Source organism: Aquarana catesbeiana, linkage group LG03 (genome assembly GCF_042186555.1).
Source record: "Aquarana catesbeiana isolate 2022-GZ linkage group LG03, ASM4218655v1, whole genome shotgun sequence".
Classification (NCBI taxonomy): Eukaryota; Metazoa; Chordata; class Amphibia; order Anura; family Ranidae; genus Aquarana; species Aquarana catesbeiana.
This window is the reverse complement of record NC_133326.1, coordinates 518,977,702-518,999,131: the sequence shown is the minus strand read 5'-3', so window position 1 is coordinate 518,999,131 and position 21,430 is coordinate 518,977,702. Positions and strand designations below refer to the sequence as shown.

Below are 21,430 nucleotides of genomic sequence, written 5' to 3'. Positions count from 1 at the left end.
GCTTAATATATTATTAAAGGACACGGAGTGCGGCATTTAGGATTGGTTTATATTGAGTAGTTTACAAAGTGCAGAAAGAACCAGATTTAGATTCCACCAAGTCACAGGAATGAACAGGGGAAACTTGCTTTACAATCTGTCGGTGACAGTATTATGAGCCAGCAGTCCTGCAAAGTTTCAGCTGCTGGCTCTCAAAGAGAATGCTTCTAACATCTCCAGTACGATCTTTACAAGCAAGGCCGCATGCTGATGGCTTCATTCTTTTAGGTCAGGTCTGTATCACTGACAGTCCCCACCTAAAACTATACCCTAAGGTATGCTGCTTCTCTCACTGATCAGTCACTGGCTCAGGGAAGAGACGGCACCTGTAAATGTTAATGAACTGCAGCAGATATGACTGTACTGTGTAAATCAAAAGGCTGGATGGAGAGAAATACAAATCCTTTGGCAAGTAAAACGGCTCCCATACACGTATTTAATCTCTGTATTTAGCCGTTTGCCTGGAGTTCAGCTTTAAGTAAGGATCAAGGTGGCATGGACAGACCTTTCACTTTCATAAACATGTCAACAATTGTAGTTCCCATACTACTGTCCTGAAAAGTTTGCTTCAAATCATATGCTATGTGAACAACCATCTTAAAAAAGCCTGGGTGAACAAGACTTGCTTGTTAGAGGCAGCACATTTCCCCTTTTTATACATTTAAAAATCTGACACTAAATATTAATTTTACTAGCAATGGGCAGTCCAGGGACACCTGCATATACATATTAGGCTCTCTCAGTTATGTCACTTTTGTACACCATACAGCCTCCATTTACATTTTTTTGCAAAATAAGTTATAAGTAAAACAGTTTTCCTCCTTTCACAGCACCTCCCCAGGGCAGTAGAGGTAAGTAAAAATTCATAAACAGCAGTCAAAACAGTTTTTATGTAAATGAACAATAACATAATACAGAAAACATTTTAGAAACAGAAAAAAAAATGGATGAACAAAAAGGAAAAAAAAAAAAATAAACCACTAAAAATATATTAATTATTTCTTGAATTGCAGCCTCCTCTTTAGACAGGTTGGTAAATCTATGATGCCTGCTTATAACAGAGTTCACCACAAATGAATGCATTTATATATTTGTTACTATTCCTTGGAGCAGCTGATCAATGAAGATTGAAGTCTTTCTTTATAAGTAACAATGCCATTGTGAAGGTTTGTATGCATGTCATCTGTTGTTGCGATTCTGAACAAAGTTGACGGAGTAAGATCCAGTTTCTGAATCCTGATTAACCTGAAAGTTGTTTGTTGACAACCCAAAAGGTTTCAAAACCAAATCTCCCAAACTCTTCAGTTTACCTGATGGATATAAAAAACATTGTTGACTCCATAACTCAGAGTTTAAAGTGACCCTGTCACCATGGGGTTGAAACAAAAGTAAAGGCAGCCTGTAAGGGCTCATTCACACAGGTGTACAATAGTCTGCATTCTGACCTGAACGCAGTGCTACTTTATGCTATGCGCCCATGCACACTGGTCTGTTTTGGTCCAGAACATTTAGCTACATAAACCAAAGCTAGAAAGATCCACATTCACAGCCATACATTTGGCCATATTTTTACACTGTAAGCATGTACACATTTGTGCGACTGTTTACATGTGTACATGGACCTTATTTTGCTATCGATGCTGCCGACGATATAAATATCAACAATATGTAGCAAGCGGTCTCACCATTACCAATTACATACTGCTGATATTTACATAGCCTCTTGTAAATGAGTCATTTTATGTGTGGGCTCTAGCACATTTATCTCAATGCACACATTCCTGTAGAAATTGCTGTGTATATAGACTGTGCTGCAGCGACTAGCGGGTGGAACTGAAGACTGATGTTTACATATCTCCCTAAATGCATGGGCAGAATTACCTCTGCCTTCAAATATGAATGACTGAAGACAAACCTCATTATGTGCATGTGCCACCCACATGTAAATTGGAGTGAAAGAATGTCACCAGCACACCGATCTCCAAAATGGGTCCAGAGCTTTAATGAGTGATAACATTGTTACAGCAGAAGTAACGTTTTGGAGTCTCACAGGATCCCTGATGAAGGGGTCTTGCGAGGCTTCGAAACGCTGCTTCTGCTGTAGCCATGTAATTGATCAGTAAAACTTTGGACCCATTTTGGTGATCAGTGGTGTGCTGGTGACATTCCTTCACTCCATTTACGTGTGGGTGGCGCATGCACAGAATGAGCTTTGTCTTCAGTCATTCATATTTGAAAGCAGAGGTAATTCTGCCCATGCATTTAGGGAGATATGTAAACATCATTAGTGTGCCTACACATTGTTGGCAGTGATATGGTGGCCCTAAGCAGCGGCAGCAGCCAACAGGGTTCATTGATGCTGCAGGTTTATAAAATGTTAGCACAAATATTACGTGGGCAGAGACAACTTTTTTATGCAGGAACTTTCACCCAGCAGGGGTCAATACCACTCAGCAAATTACGCCCCAAAAAACAGCTGCAGTGTTTCAGGCAAAGGTTATCACAAGGTGAAAATTTGTACTTAAGAGAACATTTTTCTTGAAAAATTGAAGTACTGTGGGAGGCACAGTGGTGTAGTTGGTAGCACTCTCGCCTAGCAGTAAAAAGGGTTGCTGGTTCAAATCCCAACCACAACACTACCTGCCTGGAGTTTGCATGTTCTCCCTATGACTGCATGGGTTTCCTCCGGGTACTCCAGTTTCCTCCTACACTCCAAAGACATGCTGGTAGGTTAATTGGCTTCTGTACAAAATTGGCCCTAGTATATGAATATGAGTTAGGGACCTTGGATTGTGGGCTCCTTGAGGGTAGGGTCCGATGTGAGTGTGCAATGTATGTGTGGAGTGCTGCATAAATTGACGGCGCTATATGGGTACTTTAAATAATAATAATATAATAGATGAGCATCCTAATGAGACACAATGTACAGGGATAGGGAGAATTGTAGACACGCACGGACACTCACTCATGTTGAACTGGATGGATTGGTGTCTTTATTCAACCTTACTAAGACCCCTTTCACACAGAGGGCGTTTTGCAGGCGCTATAGCGTTAAAAATAGCGCCTGCAATCCGCCCTCAAACAGCTGCTTCATTGTTTCCAGTGTGAAAGCCCCGCTAGCGGCCGAAATGCACCGCAAATCGGACGGTAAAACACCGCTAAAAATAGTGGCGTTTTACCGCCGACGCTATAGGCAGCTCGGTGTGAAAGGGGTCTAACTATGTACTTTTTGCATGTTATACTATTGGATTTATTTACACGCTAAAATATTTGTGTGTTTAGATTATGTTTATATGAACTTTTTAAAAAGGACGGATTTGTGTTTTTAGATTTGTTGGCACCTTAACAGAAGGAGTTGTTGGGGCAGCCGTCACTAAGCGGTTAGCTTTTCTGCCTAGTAACACTAGGGTCGTTGGTTCGAATCCCAACCACAGTACTATCTGTCTGGAGTCTGCATGTTCTCCCCGTGCCTGTGTGGGTTTTCTCCAGCTACTCCAGGTTCCTCCCACACTCCAAAGACATGCCGGTAAGTGGCTCCTGTCTAAATTGGCCCCAGAAAGAGGAATGTGAGATAGGGACCTTAGATTGTAAGCTTGAGGGCAGGGACTGATGTGAATGTACAATATCTCACAAAAGTGAGTACACCCCTCACATTTTTGTAAGTATTTTATTATATCTTTTCATGTGACAACACTGAAGAAATGACACTTTGCTACAATGTAATGTAGTGAGTGTACAGCTTGTATAACAGTGTAAATTTGCTGTCCCCTCAAAATAACTCAACACACAGCCATTAATGTCTAAACCGCTGGCAACAAAAGTGAGTACACCCCTAAGTGAAAATGTCCAAATTAGGCCCAATTAGCCATTTTCCCTCCCCGGTGTTATGTGACTCGTTAGTGTTACAAGGTCTCACGTGTGAATGGGGAGCAGGTGTGATAAATTTGGTGTTATCGCTGCTCTCACTCTCTCATACTGATCACTGGAAGTTCAACATGGCACATCATGGCAAAGAACTCTCTGAGGATCTGAAAAAAAAAAAAGAATTGTTGCTCTGCATAAAGATGCCCTAGGCTATAAGAAGATTGCCAAGGCCCTGAAACTAAGCTGCAGCATGGTGGCCAAGAGCATACAGCAGTTTAACAGGACAGGTTCCACTCAGAACAGGTTTCGCCATGGTCGACCAAAGAAGTTGAGCACACGTGCTCAGCATCATATCCAGAGATTGTCTTTTCTAATTTCTTTCCACAAAAATAGAGATTTTTTTTGTTGGTATTTAATCGCTACTGGGTTTCTTATTTTTTGCTAAATAAAACAAAAAAATACTGAAAATTTTGAAAAACAAACGTTTTTCATAGTTTGTTGTAAAATTTTTCTCCTTCACTGATGGGCACCGATTGGCAGCACTGGTGGGCACTATTGGGACTGCACTGATAATCAGTGCCTTGATTACCGGTGTAGATTCCCTTTCACACAAGCCGGTTATCATCTCTTTCCTCTCCTCACTGTCAGCTTGAGGAAATTAATGCTGATAACTGGATTGTGTTTACTACGTGCTCAGCTGATCATGATGTAAAGGGCCACTGTAATTGGCCCTTTAACCTGATCTGTGATCAGCGGTGCCCTAAGGACAAGGCAATCACAGAGCGATATCATATAACGCCCTCCCAGAACTGGGCGACCAAGCTGTAGCAGTCATTCAGCTATAGCATGGTCGGGAAGTGGTTAAGGGAAGGTTATATATGAAGGTAAAGGGAGCACTGGATATGTTTTAAGTGTATGATATATGTTTCACGAACTAGATCTGTATCAGAGCTTCTCCACCAGTTGAAAGTAAAGCCTGGGGGAGGATTCTTAATAGATTTTCAAAACAGTAAATTTAGAGCAACATTTCTACAAACATGTAAACTAATACTACAAATCTGAATATTTTAATTACTTCTGACCTACAGTACCTCACAAAAGTGAGTACACCTCTCACATTTTTGTAAATATTTTATTATACCTTTTCATGTGACAACACTGACACCCACTACTTTGCTACAAAGTAGTGAGTGTACAGCTTGTATAACAGTGTAAATTTGCTGTCCCCTCAAAATAACTCAACACACAGCCATTAATGTCTAAACCACTGGCAACAAAAGTACACCCCGAAGTGAAAATGTCCAAATTGGGCCAAAGTGTCAATATTTTGTGTGGCCACCATTATTTTTCAGGACTGCCTTAACCCTCTTGGGCAGGGAGTTCACCAGAGCGGCACAGGTTGCCACTGGAGTCCTCTTCCACTCCTCCATGACGACAGCACAGAGCTGGTGGATGTTAGAGACCTTGTGCTCCTCCACCTTTCATTTGAGGATGCCCCACAGTTGCTCAATAGGGTTTAGGTCTGGAGACATGCTTGGCCAGTCCATCACCTTTACCCTCAGCTTCTTTAGCAAGGCTGCGGTCTTCTTGATGGCATGTTTGGGGTCATTATCACGTTGGAATACTGCCCTGCGGCCCAGTCTCCAAAGGGAAGGGATCATGCTCTGCTTCAGTATGTCACAGTACATGTTGCCATTCATGGTTCCCTCAATGAACTGTAGCTCCCCAGTGCCAGCAACACTCATCCAGCACCAGACCATGACACTCCCACCACCACGCTTGACAGATAAGACACACTTGTCTTTGTACTCCTCACCTGGTTGCCACGACACACGCTTGACACCATCAGAACCAAATAAATTTATCTTGGTCTCATCAGACCACAGGACATGGTTCCAGTAATCCATGTCCTTAGTCCGCTTGTCTTCAGCAAACTGTTTGCGGGCTTTCTTGTGCATCATCTTTAGAAGAGGCTTCCTTCTGGGATGACAGCCATGCAGACCAATTTGATGCAGTGTATGGCGTATGGTCTGAGCACTGACAGGTTGACCTCCCCCACCCCTTCAACCTCTGCAGCAATGCTGGCAGAATTCATACATCTATTTCCCAAAGACAACCTCTGGATATGATGCCGAGCATGTGCACTCAACTTCTTTGGTCGACCATGGTAAGGCCTGTTCTGAGTGGAGCCTGTCCTGTTAAACCGCTGTATGTCTTGGCCACCGTGCTGCAGCTCAGTTTCAGGGTCTTGGCAATCTTCTTATAGCCTAGGTCATCTTTATGTAGAAAAACAATTCCTTTTTTCAGATCCTCAGAGAGTTCTTTGCCATGAGGTGCCATGTTGAACTTCCAGTGACCAGTATGAGAGAGAGTGAGAGCGATAACACCAAATTTAAAACACACCTGCTCCCCATTCAGGGGTATACTCACTTTTGTGAGATACTATATATAGCACTTTATAGGTTAACATAACGTTATCTGCATTGGTCCTTGTCCCCTAAACAAGCTTTTCAATAGGACCTTCCTCTGCAATTGCTTTAAAACCCATCTGTAAATAATATTCTACTTCATCTTTAGAGACAAAACTACAGGCAGATAAAAACACCAATTCATATAATGTATATATTTATTTTATGTTTAATATCAGTAATAGCACCTGAATTTGTCTTTTTATCAGCTGCCTGTCATCCCGTGCATAAAACCATAATTACGTTGCTCTGCGGCAGTGCCATATGTTCTATGGTAAACATGCCAACAGAGCAGAGGAAGCTTCATCAATGTGCTTCTTCTGTACTAATTAGTCAGCAAGCTGTGGGTATTTGTGGGATATGCTATAACACTGTAGCTGCAGTAAAAGTCCAGACCAGGCTATTCTGTGGCAGGATCTTGCTACAGAGAACAACATATCCTTTGGCAGGTAAAGCAAGCTGTTCCCATAAAAGGGGGAAATGCAGCGGGCTATACTTTGTAATCACAGGCTGATAGGAAGGCAATTTAAAATGCGATCCCATATTTTGCCTATAAGATACTTAGAACAGTCTGTGAGGGAGGAAAACCTGGATACTTACTGATCATTTCTTCTTTCATTTTCTCATTCCTCTCTTCAATCTGTTTAGGTAAGCGCTGCAACATACACAAAACAAATGACTTGTGCAAGATTATTATTTTTTTTTTAATCAATCGCTAAACCATTATACAAAGTTGTAATTTATTAGGGCTGGTTCACACCATCAATCGCAGTAGAACGTACTGTGCATTCCTGTGCGATTCACATGCTATCTGGGTGCAGTTCGATTTCATCCCATTCATCTGAATGGGCTGAAATTGCTGTGGACTGCACAAAAAAGTAGCACTACTTAAAAAAATACACAGCAAACCAATCACATGGTACTACTGATCCAGTGCAAGCAAATGCACTGCGACCTACATTTAAGGTGTTGTTAACACTGACACCCCATGCAGATCGCAACTGCAGTGTGTTTTGAACGCATGGAATAGGGGTTTCCCACACTGCTTTCTGGTGTGGAGAGGCCCTTAAAAATGTATGTCTGGGCAAAATAACAAAACGAACATTCAGTACATTTATGCAACACATGTACATTTCACTAGGTTTTGTCCCTTTAAAGAAGAAGAGGTTTTTAACCTTTTTAAATCTGGTGAAAGCTACGGACCCCTCCCCAGAAATGTTCACTACTACTCTCATTATTTAGCTTATTTCAATGAATGTAAATGTTTTTTTGTTTTTTTTAAATCTGACCCTCACGTACCCCCTGAAACCCATCACTGGGCCACTCAGGGGTCCATGAACCCCAGGTTAGGAACCCCTGCTTTAAAAGGGTAATGCCACCTTTGTGGAATAAATATAGCAAATTAAAAAAAAATATATATATCATAAGCAATACCTATACAAGCCATATTGTTATTTAACCGGTTCCTGACCGGCGCACGCCGATGTACGTCAGCAGAATGGCACGGCTGGGCAAATGGGCGTACCTGTACGTCCATTTGAATTCCCTGCCGTGCCATTGTGTGCGCGCGCCGGCCGGGGGCTCCGTGAGTTGGGTCGCGGGTCCAGCGGACTCGATCGCCGTGGGGATACCATCGAGAGGACGAACGGGGAGATGCTGACGTAAACAGCATCTCCCCGTTCTGCCTAGTGACAAGTGTCACTCGATCTCTGCTCCCCGTCATTGGGAGCAGAGATCAGCGACATCACACACACCAGCCCATCCCCCTGACAGTTACTAATCACGCCCCTAGGACACACTTAACCCCTTCACTGCCAGTGTCCTTTACACAGTAATCAATGCATTTTTTTAATCGCACTGATCGCTGTATAAATGACAATGGTCCCAAAAATGTGTCAAAAATGTCCGACATGTCCGCCATAACGTCGCAGTCACAATAATAAAAAAAAAAAAAAAAAAAAAAAAAAAAAAAAAAAAAAAATCGCTGATCGCCGGCATTACTAGTAAAAAAAAAAAAAAAAAAAAAATTTAATATAAATGCTATAAAACTATCCCCTATTTAGTAAACGCTATAACTTTTGCACAAACCAATCAACGCTTATTGCGATTTTTTTTTACCAAAACTATGTAGAAGAATACGATCGGCCTAAACTGAGGAAAAAAAAAATGTTTTTTTTATATATTTGGGGGGGGGGGGGGGGGGGTATTTATGATATTGTCGCTCTTATATTGTTTATAGTGCAAAAAAAAAAAATCCCAGAGGTGATCAAATACCACCTCTATTTGTGGGAAAAAAAAAAAAAGGACGTCAATTTTGTTTGGGAGCCACGTCGCACAACCGCGCAATTGTCAGTTAAAGCGACGCAGTGCCGAATCGCAAAAAACGCTCTGGTCAGGAAGGGGGTAAAATCTGAATTGAATCGGTTAATGTTATAAAAATTACCTTTCCTTTTCAATCTCCAGAGCTGTCATTTTCTATAAAATTTAATGCAATATGGCAACTTGCTGGGTGACAAAGGACTTTACAACTGCAAAGTGTAAGCAACAAGTCTGGTGTTTAGGCGATATCCTTTATTGCTTAACCACTAACTAGCGAGCCTTCATTCAAAGATAACTTTTTGCCTGGTTGCATCTTAAAAAGGCAAAACGGTTTAGGTTTTTATATTTATGGTTCATTTTGATTCCTAGGCAATAATGACTTCTGCCTGCTCCTGTGCCCTCCTAGGATATCTACATCACATATCCCAGGAGTCATACAGTGCTAGAAGAGGATGGACATGGTAGAGTGTCATCAGGGAGCCAGCTCCATAAACCTGGAAGAGACATCTGGCTCCTGATGTCAAAGTGGAAGATGGTGGCATGGGTTCTGTGTGGAGCAACAGATCACAAGTCATTTATTACAGACATCATATAAAAAAGTTTCCACACTTTCACAATACCTTGGATGCTTTCTTCAGGCTTTTTACAATTATGCTGAAAAAAAAAATACCTTTCACGTGCTGATTAACATTTTCCCTGTTGGAATATACACAAGAGCAATGCTTATGCAATCTTTGCTTTGGGAGCATACGCTGAACATCATGCATTGGGTTCACTGTTAATTTCAGTTGCTCTCACATAAATATATTACAGCTACAGGACTTTTAAAAGTATTACCATGCATGCTTCTCTGGCTTGGCGACATGATGCATCCAGATTAATAACAGACTGGTAATCAGCTAAGGCCTCATCAAGTTTTTCAGTCTTTTCATATAGTTCAGCTCTTCTCAGTAAGGCGCGGACATAGTCAGGATTCAGCTCAATTGCTGTAATAAAAAAACATTATAGAAAATTGAGCCATCCTTTGCTGACATCTATATTAATCATAGAAACACAGCTGTAACCTACTGTATATGAATATGATTACACACCAGAATATGAAAAGGCTTTGAGCACCCTCTGTAAAAGGTCATGCTCTGTTCATTTTATAAGGAACGATAAAGCTGACCTAGCATTGAATATATATTTCATACCAGGTTATGCTGCCACCAACAGCTTGTTTATACAGTGCATCCGGAAAGTATTCGCAGTGATTCACTTTTTCCAAATTTTATGTTACAACCTTATTCAAAAATGGATTATATTCATTATTTTCCTCAAAATTCTACAAACAATACTCCATAATGACAACATGAAGAACTTTGTTTGAAATCGTTGCAAAATTTTATTAAAAATAAAAAACGAGAGAAAAAAAAAAAAAAAAAAAAAAAATATCACATGTACATAAGTATTCACAGCCTTTGCCATGACACTTAAAATTGAGCTCAGGTGCATCCTGTTTCCACTGATTATCCTTAAGATGTTTCTAAAACTTGGAGTCCACCTGTGGTAAATTCAGTTGATTGGACATGATTTGGAAAGGCACACACCTGTCTATATAAAAGGTCCCACAGTTAACAGTGCATGTCAGAGCACAAACCAAGTCATGATGTCCAAGGAATTGTCTGAAGACCTCAGACAGGATTCTATCAATGCACAAATCTGGGTAAGGGTACAGAAACATTTCTGCAACAAGAGCGGGGGGTTATTGCCAACTAATTGGAATTCTGTCATTGCAGTATATGCCCATTTACTTTAGTTACTTCTGTTCCTAGTTCCGATGGCTGCCTTTTAATCTCTGTCCATGGTTTTGCATAGCACAGCTGAGCCCTTTCCTTCCCTTTTCCCCCTACATTTGTTTGTTCTGTTCTCCCAGCTGGTGCACCCAGGCCCCACGGACCACCCTCTCGAGGGGCGGTGACTACGGCTTACTTCACGCTCTGATGCACGGTCCATTTCCATGCGCCTTTTTCCTTTATGCGTCAGTGGGCGGGCGGCATAGCACACCATGCCGTCACGTGATCGGGTCTGGCGTCTGCCCACGATGTCGTCATTTGCGTCAGTCTTTCGCGATGGCGTGGCTTGCGGGTGGCGCCGTGACCCAGTGTCACTGTGATTGGATACACCCGTTTCGGCAGTGTGGCACAATGCGCCGTCGGCTTGGGAGGGGAGGGTTCCCCAATCACGGGGCTGCATTCAGGAAGGTTCACTCGATTACATCATTCACCACACCTCCCTCTCTCATTATGGCCACCATTTAAAAGCAGGCAACTCCGCATGCTTTTGGTAGCTCTTTGGAGAACGAGGAACTGCCATACCTATGACACCAACAAGGCATGTGATACTTCTCCACTGCTTGGGGTTCATTATCCTCTAACATTTCTTGTACTTTTGGGTTCATTTTTTTGTCCCCTGGTACAATACAAATTCATATTATTCTTGATTTTAGGTTCGGCTGTTTGTTCAGCCTCTCTCTGGATACCTGTTGTGTAATCTTTGAGCATTCTCAGTCTTAGACCTCATATGTGGCACAGCCTTGTTTGACCATCAGTGGCTTTTTTGCAGTGCAATCTGTTTCTGCTCTATGGACCAACTTCCATGGTGATAGGTATGGTTATCATCATGATCATCATCGTTTTGGACGATATCACTGAGCATCCATTTTTCAGTGTACTAATTTATGCTTTATATTATAATCTATATACTATTATGTCTACTCATTTTCCTTTTTGCATATACCTCATTCATCAAAACACATTGGATTTCTTCTATCTTTCTGACAGTTGATCTGGGCTTTCCTTCTTTTTATTTAATTTGTTCTCCATGTTTGTCTTCATCATCATGTGTGTCAATTGTATTAATTTTGTTGATGCATTGTAATAAATTTGTAATTTTACAAAAATTCCCTACTCCTTGAGCGTTTCTGGTCCATTAAAGTCCCACTTTTTACAGAAACATTTCTGCAGCATTCAAGGTGCCAATGAGCGCAGTGGCCTCCATCATCCGTAGATGGAAGACATTTGGAACCACCAGGACTCAGCCTAGAGCAGCCCAGCCCGGCCAAACTGAGCGAGCAGAGGAGAAGGGTCTTAGTTAGGGAGGTGACCAAGAACCTGGTGGTCACTCTAACACAGCTCCAGCATTTCTCTGTGGAGAGGAGGACCTTCCAGAAGAACAACCATCTCTGCAGCACTCCTCCAATAAGGCCTGTATGTTAGAGTGGCCAGATGGAAGCCACATGACAGTGCACCTGGAGTTTGCCAAAAAGGCACCTGAAGGACTCTCAAGACCACGAGAAACAAAATTCTCTTGTCTGATGAAACAAAGATTGAACTTTGGCCTAAATGGCAAGCATCATGTCTGGAGGAAACCAGGCATCGCTCATCACCTGGCCAATACCATCCTTACAGTGAAGCATGGTAGTGGCAGCATCATGCTGCAGTGGTGTTTTTCAGCAGCAGATATTGAGAGACTAGTCAGAATCGAGGGAAAGATGAATGCAGTAATGTACAGAGACATCCTTGATGAAAACCTGCTCCAGAGTGCTCTGGACCTCAGACCGGGGTGAAGGTTCATCTTCCAACAGGACAATGACCCTAAGCACACAGCCAAGATAACAAAGGAGTGGCCAAGAGACAACTCTGTGAATATCCTTGAGTGGCCCAGCCAGAACCCAGACTTGTAACCGATGGAACATCTCTGGAGAGAGCTGAAAATGGCTGTGCACCGACGCTCCCCATCAATCCTGGAGGAGCTTGAGAGGTCCTGCAAAGAATGGGAGAAACTGGCCAAAAAAGGTGTACCAAGCTTGTAGCATCATACTAAAAAAGACTTGAGGCTGTAATTGGTGCCAAATGTGCTTCAAAGGATTGAGCAAAGGCTGTGAATACTTATGTACGTGCAATTTTTTTCCTTTTTTATTTTACATAAATTTGCAAAGATTTCAAACAAACTTCTTTCACGTTGTCATTATAGGGTATTGTTTGCAGAATTTTGAGGAAAATAATGAATTTGATCCATTTTGGAATAAGGCTGTAACATAACAAAATGTGGAAAAAGTGAAGCACTGTGAATACTTTCTGGATGCACTGTACTTCGGTGTCTTCTTGGAGAGTAAACTGCCTGTGCATCTTTCAGATTAATTCAGAATGCTGGCATATTTTTTGCACAGATTGGGTCTCAGGGGGTATGTTTCTTGCATAAACTGACATCTGGAATAGAACACAGGTAATATTTGCTTGTTACATCGAACAGAAAACATGGTGCTACCCCAGACAATGGCTCATTTTTATGGCTGAAGCCATCTTTGTTCAGGCTTTGCCCAGTGTTAGCATCTATTTCCTATGCCCAAGATCCCTGGGGTTCCACATGGAAATATTTTAGAGTATGTTATCTCAACATTAAATTTTCCTGATACGTGTCTGTTGTACTTTGTACTTGTGTTAAAATGTATCCTGTTTTTTGCTTCCTCTGTGTGAAATACCTGGTGATCTTGCCAGTCCCTGTGCCTTCCTTTTTATTTTTTGGCTTTTGAGCCTTGGTTGGATTAGTCCAGATCTGTGATTTACTATCACTCCCTCGGCTTGTTGGGACACCCTCTTTGCTGTCAGTTGTATTATCAGAGATTGGAAGCTGGTGGGACTGTTTGTGTGCCGATGGTTTTTTAAAAAATTTTTTGAACACGTGCTTTCTTTTTTAAGTTGACCATGCTAGGCATGGGAGCACATCCATCCCTCCATCCCTGCGTGGTCAGTTTTCTGGCTGTGCTGCCTGTCTTCCAATGGGCAAGACTTATACTGACACACCCCCTGCACATTTCTTTACTGGGAAGGTCAGCTTTCTCATTTCCGCTTGCTGACATGCGTGCGCCCCCCCTCCCCCCAACAGTCTCCACCCCCAGCTCTCTAAGCCCCTTATGCAGCCGAGAACAGAGGTCATGTGATCAATTAAAAAAAAATATATACATTTTTTCTATCTATACACAAATATTTTGCCTTTAATTTCTATTTTAAACTGAAAGGGTTGTTTAACAAAGGTTCACATACTTTTAGACTAAAGCCAACCATACATGGATCAATATTCGGCTAGTTCAGCAAGGACTGGCTGAAATTTGATCCATGTATGGGCAGGGAGGTTGTACAAAAGGCTGATCTACGATCGACTTCTGTACAACTTCTCAGTTGGATTTTCTCTGCTCGATCAGCACCACCAGCTATAGCAGGCAGTACTGATCAGTGTATTCTGATGGTGGGGAAGTCTCCTTGCTGTCAGAATACAATAGCTCAGTAGGGAGAATTCCCCCATCCACATCGAGTATGTGGATGGAGGAATTTAGTTATTTTTCATTCAACCTGCTGGTTGGAAAAAAAAAAAAAAAAAAGATTCACCTATGGGCTGCCTAGCACAGCATCTTGCAGGCCTCACAAGGTGCTACAGGTCAGCAGTACTGTTACCCTAGACACTTTTCAGGCCAAGTCAAAATTACTTTATAATCATTTCACACAGGATGTCATCCGATTCCCAAACTTCCACATACAAACGTAGAATGAGATACATTCAGAAAACAAACATACCTTTGGTGCAGTCTGTTAGTGCAAGGTCTTTTTTGTCCTGTAAAAGCAAATTATGAAAATATACATGAGAAGTTGTAATGATTACAGCAATACATGTAGCTATAAGCTGGGTATACACCGACAGATCTCCCACCGAGGAAGATGGGCAAAGGGAGGTCCATCCATTCTCCTTCATATGCTGTGCAGCCAAGACTTGCTGCAATCTTTCTTTGCAGCTCAGTTGAACCACAAAATCAGCACATGCATGTCAAAGAACTAGAAGTGAAAGTAGTTGGAAAAAACCCTAATCAGGATAGTGTAGCAGAGGCACCTGAAAGGCAGTTGACAGATGTGGAATAATTCTCAGAGGCTTAGATCTAAAATGAAGGATTCTTTACTTCAGATATAAAACTCAGTGTTGCACCTAATAGTGTGTTTTGAGAACGAGGCTAACTAAACAGAATTACACATTCTTTGCAGCGTATGCCTTTCCCATATATGTATTTCAACTCCGTATTTAGTGGTTTGTTTGGAGATCACTTAAAAATATACATTTTGGGGGAAAGTGGAAACACAATAAGCCCTCGTTCACACCAATGCAATTTGACAGTTCAAAGTGGCATGACAAGTTCCCCCCTATTTTTGGCAACGAAACCGTTCAAATCGCTGCAACTCAAGTTGCAGCACCTTTGAAAAGGGTTCCTAATTTTCTGCATATTCATCACGACTTGCATTGACTTCTGTTACAAGAATTTACCATGCCGAGAGACAACTTCTCAAGGCTGTATGCAATGGCTCTGTGGAGGCACAGCAGAGAAGATTTTTACTAGAAGCTGCCTGCAAATAATGGGATATACAGTATTACACATAACTAACATGTTTTGTGTTGTATCTCAAAAAAGAAAAGAAAATATTAAACCTCATCTTTAATTTGATAAAGTTGTCTGAAAACAAAGCTTCCACCCTTTTGACAGCATACTTTATTTGTTCTGAAACAGGATGTAATTGTACATCTCATTCCCAACACTGCGCCGAAAACAGCATCTAAGCATCTCTTTACCTGTTTCAGTCTAGCGGCTGCTCGGTTGGAAAACAGAATAGATCGGTCTTTCTTGTAAAAGGCTGGACATTTCCGCAGAGCTTGAGAATAGATGTTTTCAGCTTCAACATAATCTAAACCAAAGCAGAACAAAACATTTAACTGCATAAAATATTTACAAAGGAGAAAATCTGTTTCTTTCACTTGAACATCTGAGTGGAGCCATAGGCCCCTTTCACACTGGTGTTCCGTCAGTCTATGTCCTGTGATTACACAGATCAAGAATGCACTGCAAGGTATAAAATGGAAAACTATTTCGTCCTGGTCCACTTTTACTCCCCTGACCGAATGTGATATAGGAAGATGCATGTGCACTTACATAGGGTCTTGTTTTTTTTTTCCCAATCACAGGATGGAGGACCAATCTGAATGGACATAGATGTCAAATATGTGTCATTTGTTTCTGTCCTGCTTCGACTCCACAGAGGCTTAGTCCATGAATCCCCCGCTGAGTCCAAACAGAGGGTGTCAGTATCAAAGGGCCATAAGGAGCAAGCAGGAAGGAGGAGAAAGAATCAGTTCTTTGATTCTTTCAGCTGTGGGTGCAAATTTAAGCTTGAGCTATTGAGCGCTGTAAATAGACTATTATTTTAAAGGTAAACAAAAAAAAATGTACCTAGAGGCAAGCTCCTACTGCTGACTGGAAATGTAAAATATTTATATGCAATAATAATAATAACAAATAAGAAGGCACGGCTGTGCTTCTCAGTAGTTATCCAAGAGTCTTGTGGTTCCTCTGTCACACCATGCCACAACCTGACTGGTACAGCTGTTTCATAAAGTGAAGTTTTGCTTACCTGCTTTCTTAAACAGCTCATTCCCCTCTTCTTTTAAACGAGTGCTCTCCTTTCTTCTGTCCTTTAAAAAAAATGACAATGACTGGTTTACACCCATGTCACAGCACCATAACAACCCCCCCCCCCCCCAAACACTTAAAAGGGGCTGTAAAGGTTTGTGTTTTTTCACCTTAATGCATCCTATGTCAGTGACCGGCCCCCCAGCCCCCCGTTTTACTTACCTGAACCCTCTAACTTGACAGGCGGGGACACCCTCTTTCTCTGCCCGGGGTTCTCGGCTCTTGATTGGATAGATTGATAGCAGTGCAGCCATTGGCTCCTGCTGCTGTCAATCAAATCCAATGACGCGAGTCCCGAGGAGCAGGGCGGAGTCCTGCATTCGGCCTCTATGGACGCCAAATGCTGGACTCGGGAGCGCACCCGCAAGGTAACCCCCCTGGGAAGCGCTTCTCCGAGCGGGTTATCAGATGTGGGGAGGAGCCGTGAGAGCTGCCGGAAGACCCTAGAAGAGCAGGTTCAGGGCCACTCTGTGCAAAACAAGCTGCACAGTGGAGGCAAGTATGATATGTTTGTTATTTTTTTTTTTTTTTTAATTTACCTTCACAATCACTTTAAATATTAATGTTTCCCATGACCATCTCCAAAACAGGTTACTATTGTTATTCTGGTGCAGTGAGGCATTTTCTGATGGTATGCAGCCCGCTTTGTTATTCATTTTACCTACAGGTAAGGCTTACCTGTAGGTAAAAATAGCTCCTAAACGTCCACCATGTAGGAGACATTCACCCTGCATGCAGCCGCTGACGTCACCTGCGCATGCACTCTGAAGGTACGGCATACCGTGCCAGATCTGCAAAACACTTGCTGAAACCGAGGGTTCCCACGTGCATGCGACGTCATCTCGGCTCCAGCCACTCACAGCGCTGTAGCCTGCGATCCCAGAAGAAAGGATGGGAGAAGATGTCAACCCTCTCAGCGGTAAGCGGGCGCCGGTGGAAGGGCTTTGTTCTAAGTTGACTATTTCATAATGTGCTAGTATGCGATGCATACTAGCACATTACGCCATTGTCTTGCAGGGTTTTTTTTCTAGCGGTTTACTACCGCTGTAATTAAAGTAGTTGTTAAGGGTGAAGGTTTTTTACCTTTATGCATTCTATATATGAAAAAGGTAAAAAACATTCAGTATGCAGCTCCATCTACATACAGCGATGTGCACGAGAGTGGCTGCTGTCCTGGCTTTCTGTCTCTTCATTCGCTCAGAGACAGGAGCCATGACTGCTGTCAATTACAGCCAGTGAGGAGGGAGTGGGGGTGGAGCTGAGCCTTTTTCTGTTTGTCTTATGGACACAGAAAGCGGGGCTCAAGAGTGAGCATGCATGAGTGCCTCCTTAGCAATTGGCTTGCTATGGGGGCATTCAGCAGGAGCACCAGCGGGGGGCCCAAGAAGAGGAGGATCAGGGCTGCTCTGTGCTAAACCCTTGCACAGAGCAGGGAAGTAGAATATATTACAAAAAAAATAAAAATGTAGGTTTACAATCGCTTTAAATCTATTAGTCATCTAACACTCCCCTCCCACCCAGACTGACAATGCTGCTGTTCTAAGGTGCCCCCTGTGTTCCTTCATGGGGGCAATCTAATACAGGGAGGTGTGTTACTGGCCGGATCACCAGGTGAAAATGGAGAGAAAAAAAAAGCCCAAGAAAAGAAAATGAAGGCAGCCATCACATCTAATGATTGGCAAGATCAGGGCTTAACAATTTTGCTTTGAATCTATGAGCCAGTTAAAAAAGTTAGGAGCCAGTTTTTTTTTAGAGTGGTATGGATTGTCAGCTCCCAGAGTAAGGCCAGTAATTTTTGCCCCCAACTCACAACGGAGCACCCAGTCAATAAGTCCAATGTAACGCTGTTACATCAGGGTTATGGGCTGGCCAGAAAGAGTAAGGCTGGCAACAGATGGCACTGGCTGGTGGCCCTGGCTGGTGGCACTGGTTTGGAACTGACAGATGGCACTGGCAGGTGGCACTGGTTGGCATTGGTTGGCACTGGCAGGTGGCACTGGTTGGCACTGGCAGGTGGCACTGATAGATGGCACTGGTTGGCACGTGTTTGCACTGGCAGGTGGCACTGGCAGTGACACTGGTTGGCACTAGCTGGTGGCACTGGTTTGGAACTGACAGATGGCATTGGTTGGCACTGGCAGGTGGCACTGGTAGATGGCACTGGCAGGTGGCACTGGCAGGTGGCACTGGTAGGTTTCACACTGAGCCGAGTTTAACTGTGTGTGAAACTGACAAGTAAAAGAGATGAGCTGTCAGAATTGAGCTTAATGTTGGGGGTGGGAGGCAGCAGCTATCAAACACCAGCCAATGATTGGGCTGCTTAAGAAAAAGGGCGTGGCCACATACACGTAGCGGCCCGCCCTGATCCCATTGGCTGGTGTTTGATAGCTGCTGGGTCCCCCCACCCCTGACATCAAGCTCAATTCTGACAGATCCTCTCTTTCTCCTCTCTCAGTTATGTGTCAGTTTCACACACTCAGCGGCTCTGGTAAGCATCAAGCGCCGCGCTGAGTGTGGAGAAGGGAGGAGGAATGGCAGTCAGTGTTAAATATCATAGCACTGCATGTCTGGGGCATCGGGAGTTGCAGTGAGTGGGCTGGTGGCAGCCTAGGCGCCAGGGTGCGGTTTCTGGTCGCCATGGCGACCTGGCGCCTGAGGTTTGTGGAGCCCTGGGTAAGATACAATGGGGGGTTATTTACTAAAGGCAAATCCACTTTGCACTAAAAGTGAACTGGAAGTGCAGTTGCTATAGATCTGAGGGGGACATGCAAGGCAAATAAAAAAACACAGCATTTTAGCTTGCACATGATTGGATGATAAAATCAGCAGAGCTTCACCTCATTTCAGATCTACCTCTCAGACTTACAGCAACTGCACTTCCAAGTGCACTTGTAGTGCATAGTGGATTTGCCTTTCGTAAATAACCCCCAAATATGTTACACTTTTGGTTTTGGATTTATTAATCGCTTTAAAGTAAAGTAAACTTGTTGCCAGGCTATGGGCATTCAAATTTTTTGAGATTTTCAACAGTGTTAATCAGACTGAAAAGCAAGCCCTCATAACCTCTGCAGCTGCTAGCACTTTACAGCAATTCATCTTCAAAGTCCAAATTGTTCGTCACCTCAGGTAACCCACCCTACTACCCTCTCCCAGCAGTGATTTAGTAGATTGGCTCCTTCCTTCCAGCAATGATTCCTTAGCACAGCTCCCCCATCCCAGCAGTGACTCTGCAGCTCACCGGGTTTCCCTCCCAGGAGCCTTCCAGTCTACTGATATAAACACAGACAAGTTGCTCTGAGAGAGGGAAGCTAAGTGCTGAGAGAATGACTCGGATAACTACCACACTTCTGCTGTGAAGTTTAAGGATGAGTTACTCTACACTACATGCAAGGGCAGAGGTCAGAGAAGGCATGTTTTGTGTTAGAAGCGCATTTACTGCTTGTTAAGAATGTGAGTACTTGAATGTCAATAACCTGGTCACAGGCTCACTTTAGAGTTACCATACATAGGAGAACCTACCATGAGGCAGCCGTGGTCACTGCTGTGTGATCTTTATTCATCTCCATAAACAAAATACCGGATGAACACATTTTAACCTATTGATTTCTCATAGCACCTATCAGTCACAGTATGCTGCTATGATAGCAGGCACACCATACATAAGGGCAACTTGTAAATAACAAATCCCCATCAGTGTGCACAAGCTTTACTTTCACCATTCAGCTTCACATATATATCATCCTCCCAATATTCACCTCTCTCTCATCCTCACTCATGTCCTTCTCCAGATCCTGCAGGACCTCCTCCTCCATCTCTACATCTCCCATCTCAGTCTCCATTACAGGATCGGGATCCTCCTCCTCCTCCTCCTCGGTGACAGGTTCGGGATCTCCCTTCTCTGCCATGGCAGGCTCAGGACTTCGTGTTTCTTCAGTGACAGACTCAGCATGTCTCTTCTCTGCCATGACAGGCTCAGGATCTCCGTCCTCCCTGGTGACAGGCTCAGGTTTCCTCTTTTCAGCCAAGTCAGGCTCAGGACCTCCCTTCTCCAAGACAGCAGGCTTCTCTAAAGGGCTCTCCTCCGCCTCCAGCACTGTGAACTCTTCCTCTGACTCCCCGTTCAGCCTCTCCGGGTCCTCTGTGCAGTCATGGAAGTCTTCTTCCTCTTCCTCCTCTCCTTTACCAGAGCGCTGGCTCAGCGGTTCCTCCATATCTCTCGGCCGGCGACAGATCCTGAGCCAACACGTCACTTCCGTCGCCTATTGATGAGGACGGCTAAGCCTTCGGCCTCATTGGTCAGTAAGATTCTTGTTCGGAGAGAGGCATAGTATTTGAATACAGCAAACTTTATTGCACCAGGCGGGGTGTAGAGCGCAGTCTTTTGTCTAAGTGGTGCAGTCAGGCGGGAGTCAGCGCACGCGCCTCAGGTGACCCGCTCCCCACTGTGATTGGACACAGTGGGAGGGGGAGCTAGAGTTGTCACCTCATCCCTTTAAACCCGAACACCTTTGAATTACACCGGTTCTGAGGCTAATTAAATACAGATAAGGCACCAAGTGAGTTTAATTACCTCCTTAATCAGCCACAGAACCTGTGTAATTCATATGTGTTCGAGTTTAATGGGATGAAGTGGCAACCATAGCAGGAACACGGATCTCTGTCTTCCCCCAGTCAGTAATCACTCCCAGGGAACATGTTTGACGCTTTGATCGCCCCCGATGTTAACCCCTTCCCAGCCAGTGTCAGTATAGTGACAGTGCATATTTTTAGCACTAATCGCTGTATTGGTGTCACTGGCCTTGAGAAATGTCACTTAGTGTCCAATTTGTCCACTGCAATATCGCAGTCACACTATAAGTCTCTGATCGCCGCCATTACTAGTAAAAAATTAAATAAAAATATCCCATAGTTTGTAGACGCTATAACTTTTGCGCAAACCAATCAATATACATTTACTGGGATTTTTTGTCAATAATACAATAATATGTAGCAGAATACATATTGGAATAAATTGATGAAGAAATTTGATTTTTTACATTTTTTGATTGGATATTTATTATAGCAGAAAGTAAAAAAAAATATTTTTTTTTTCAAAATTGTTGCTCTTTTTTTGTTTACAGCGCAAAAAATAAAAACCGCAGAGGTGATCAAATACCACCAAGAGAAAGTTCTATTTGTGGGAAAAAAATGACAT

The 21,430-nt window shown here is 43.1% G+C and overlaps 1 protein-coding gene across 1 annotated transcript; it reads right to left on the bottom strand.

Annotated features, from left to right (window-relative positions):
- Positions 1-910: 910 nt before the first annotated feature.
- TTC1 (tetratricopeptide repeat domain 1) lies at positions 911-20,597 on the bottom strand. Its single transcript, XM_073621195.1, has 7 exons — positions 19,992-20,597; positions 16,178-16,238; positions 15,342-15,454; positions 14,303-14,339; positions 9,528-9,676; positions 6,972-7,026; positions 911-1,349 (listed from the first exon to the last, which is right to left on the bottom strand). Exons 1-7 carry the CDS (start codon positions 20,445-20,447, stop codon positions 1,219-1,221), a joined length of 1,002 nt encoding a protein of 333 aa, XP_073477296.1. The 5' UTR covers positions 20,448-20,597; the 3' UTR covers positions 911-1,218.
- Positions 20,598-21,430: the final 833 nt, after the last annotated feature.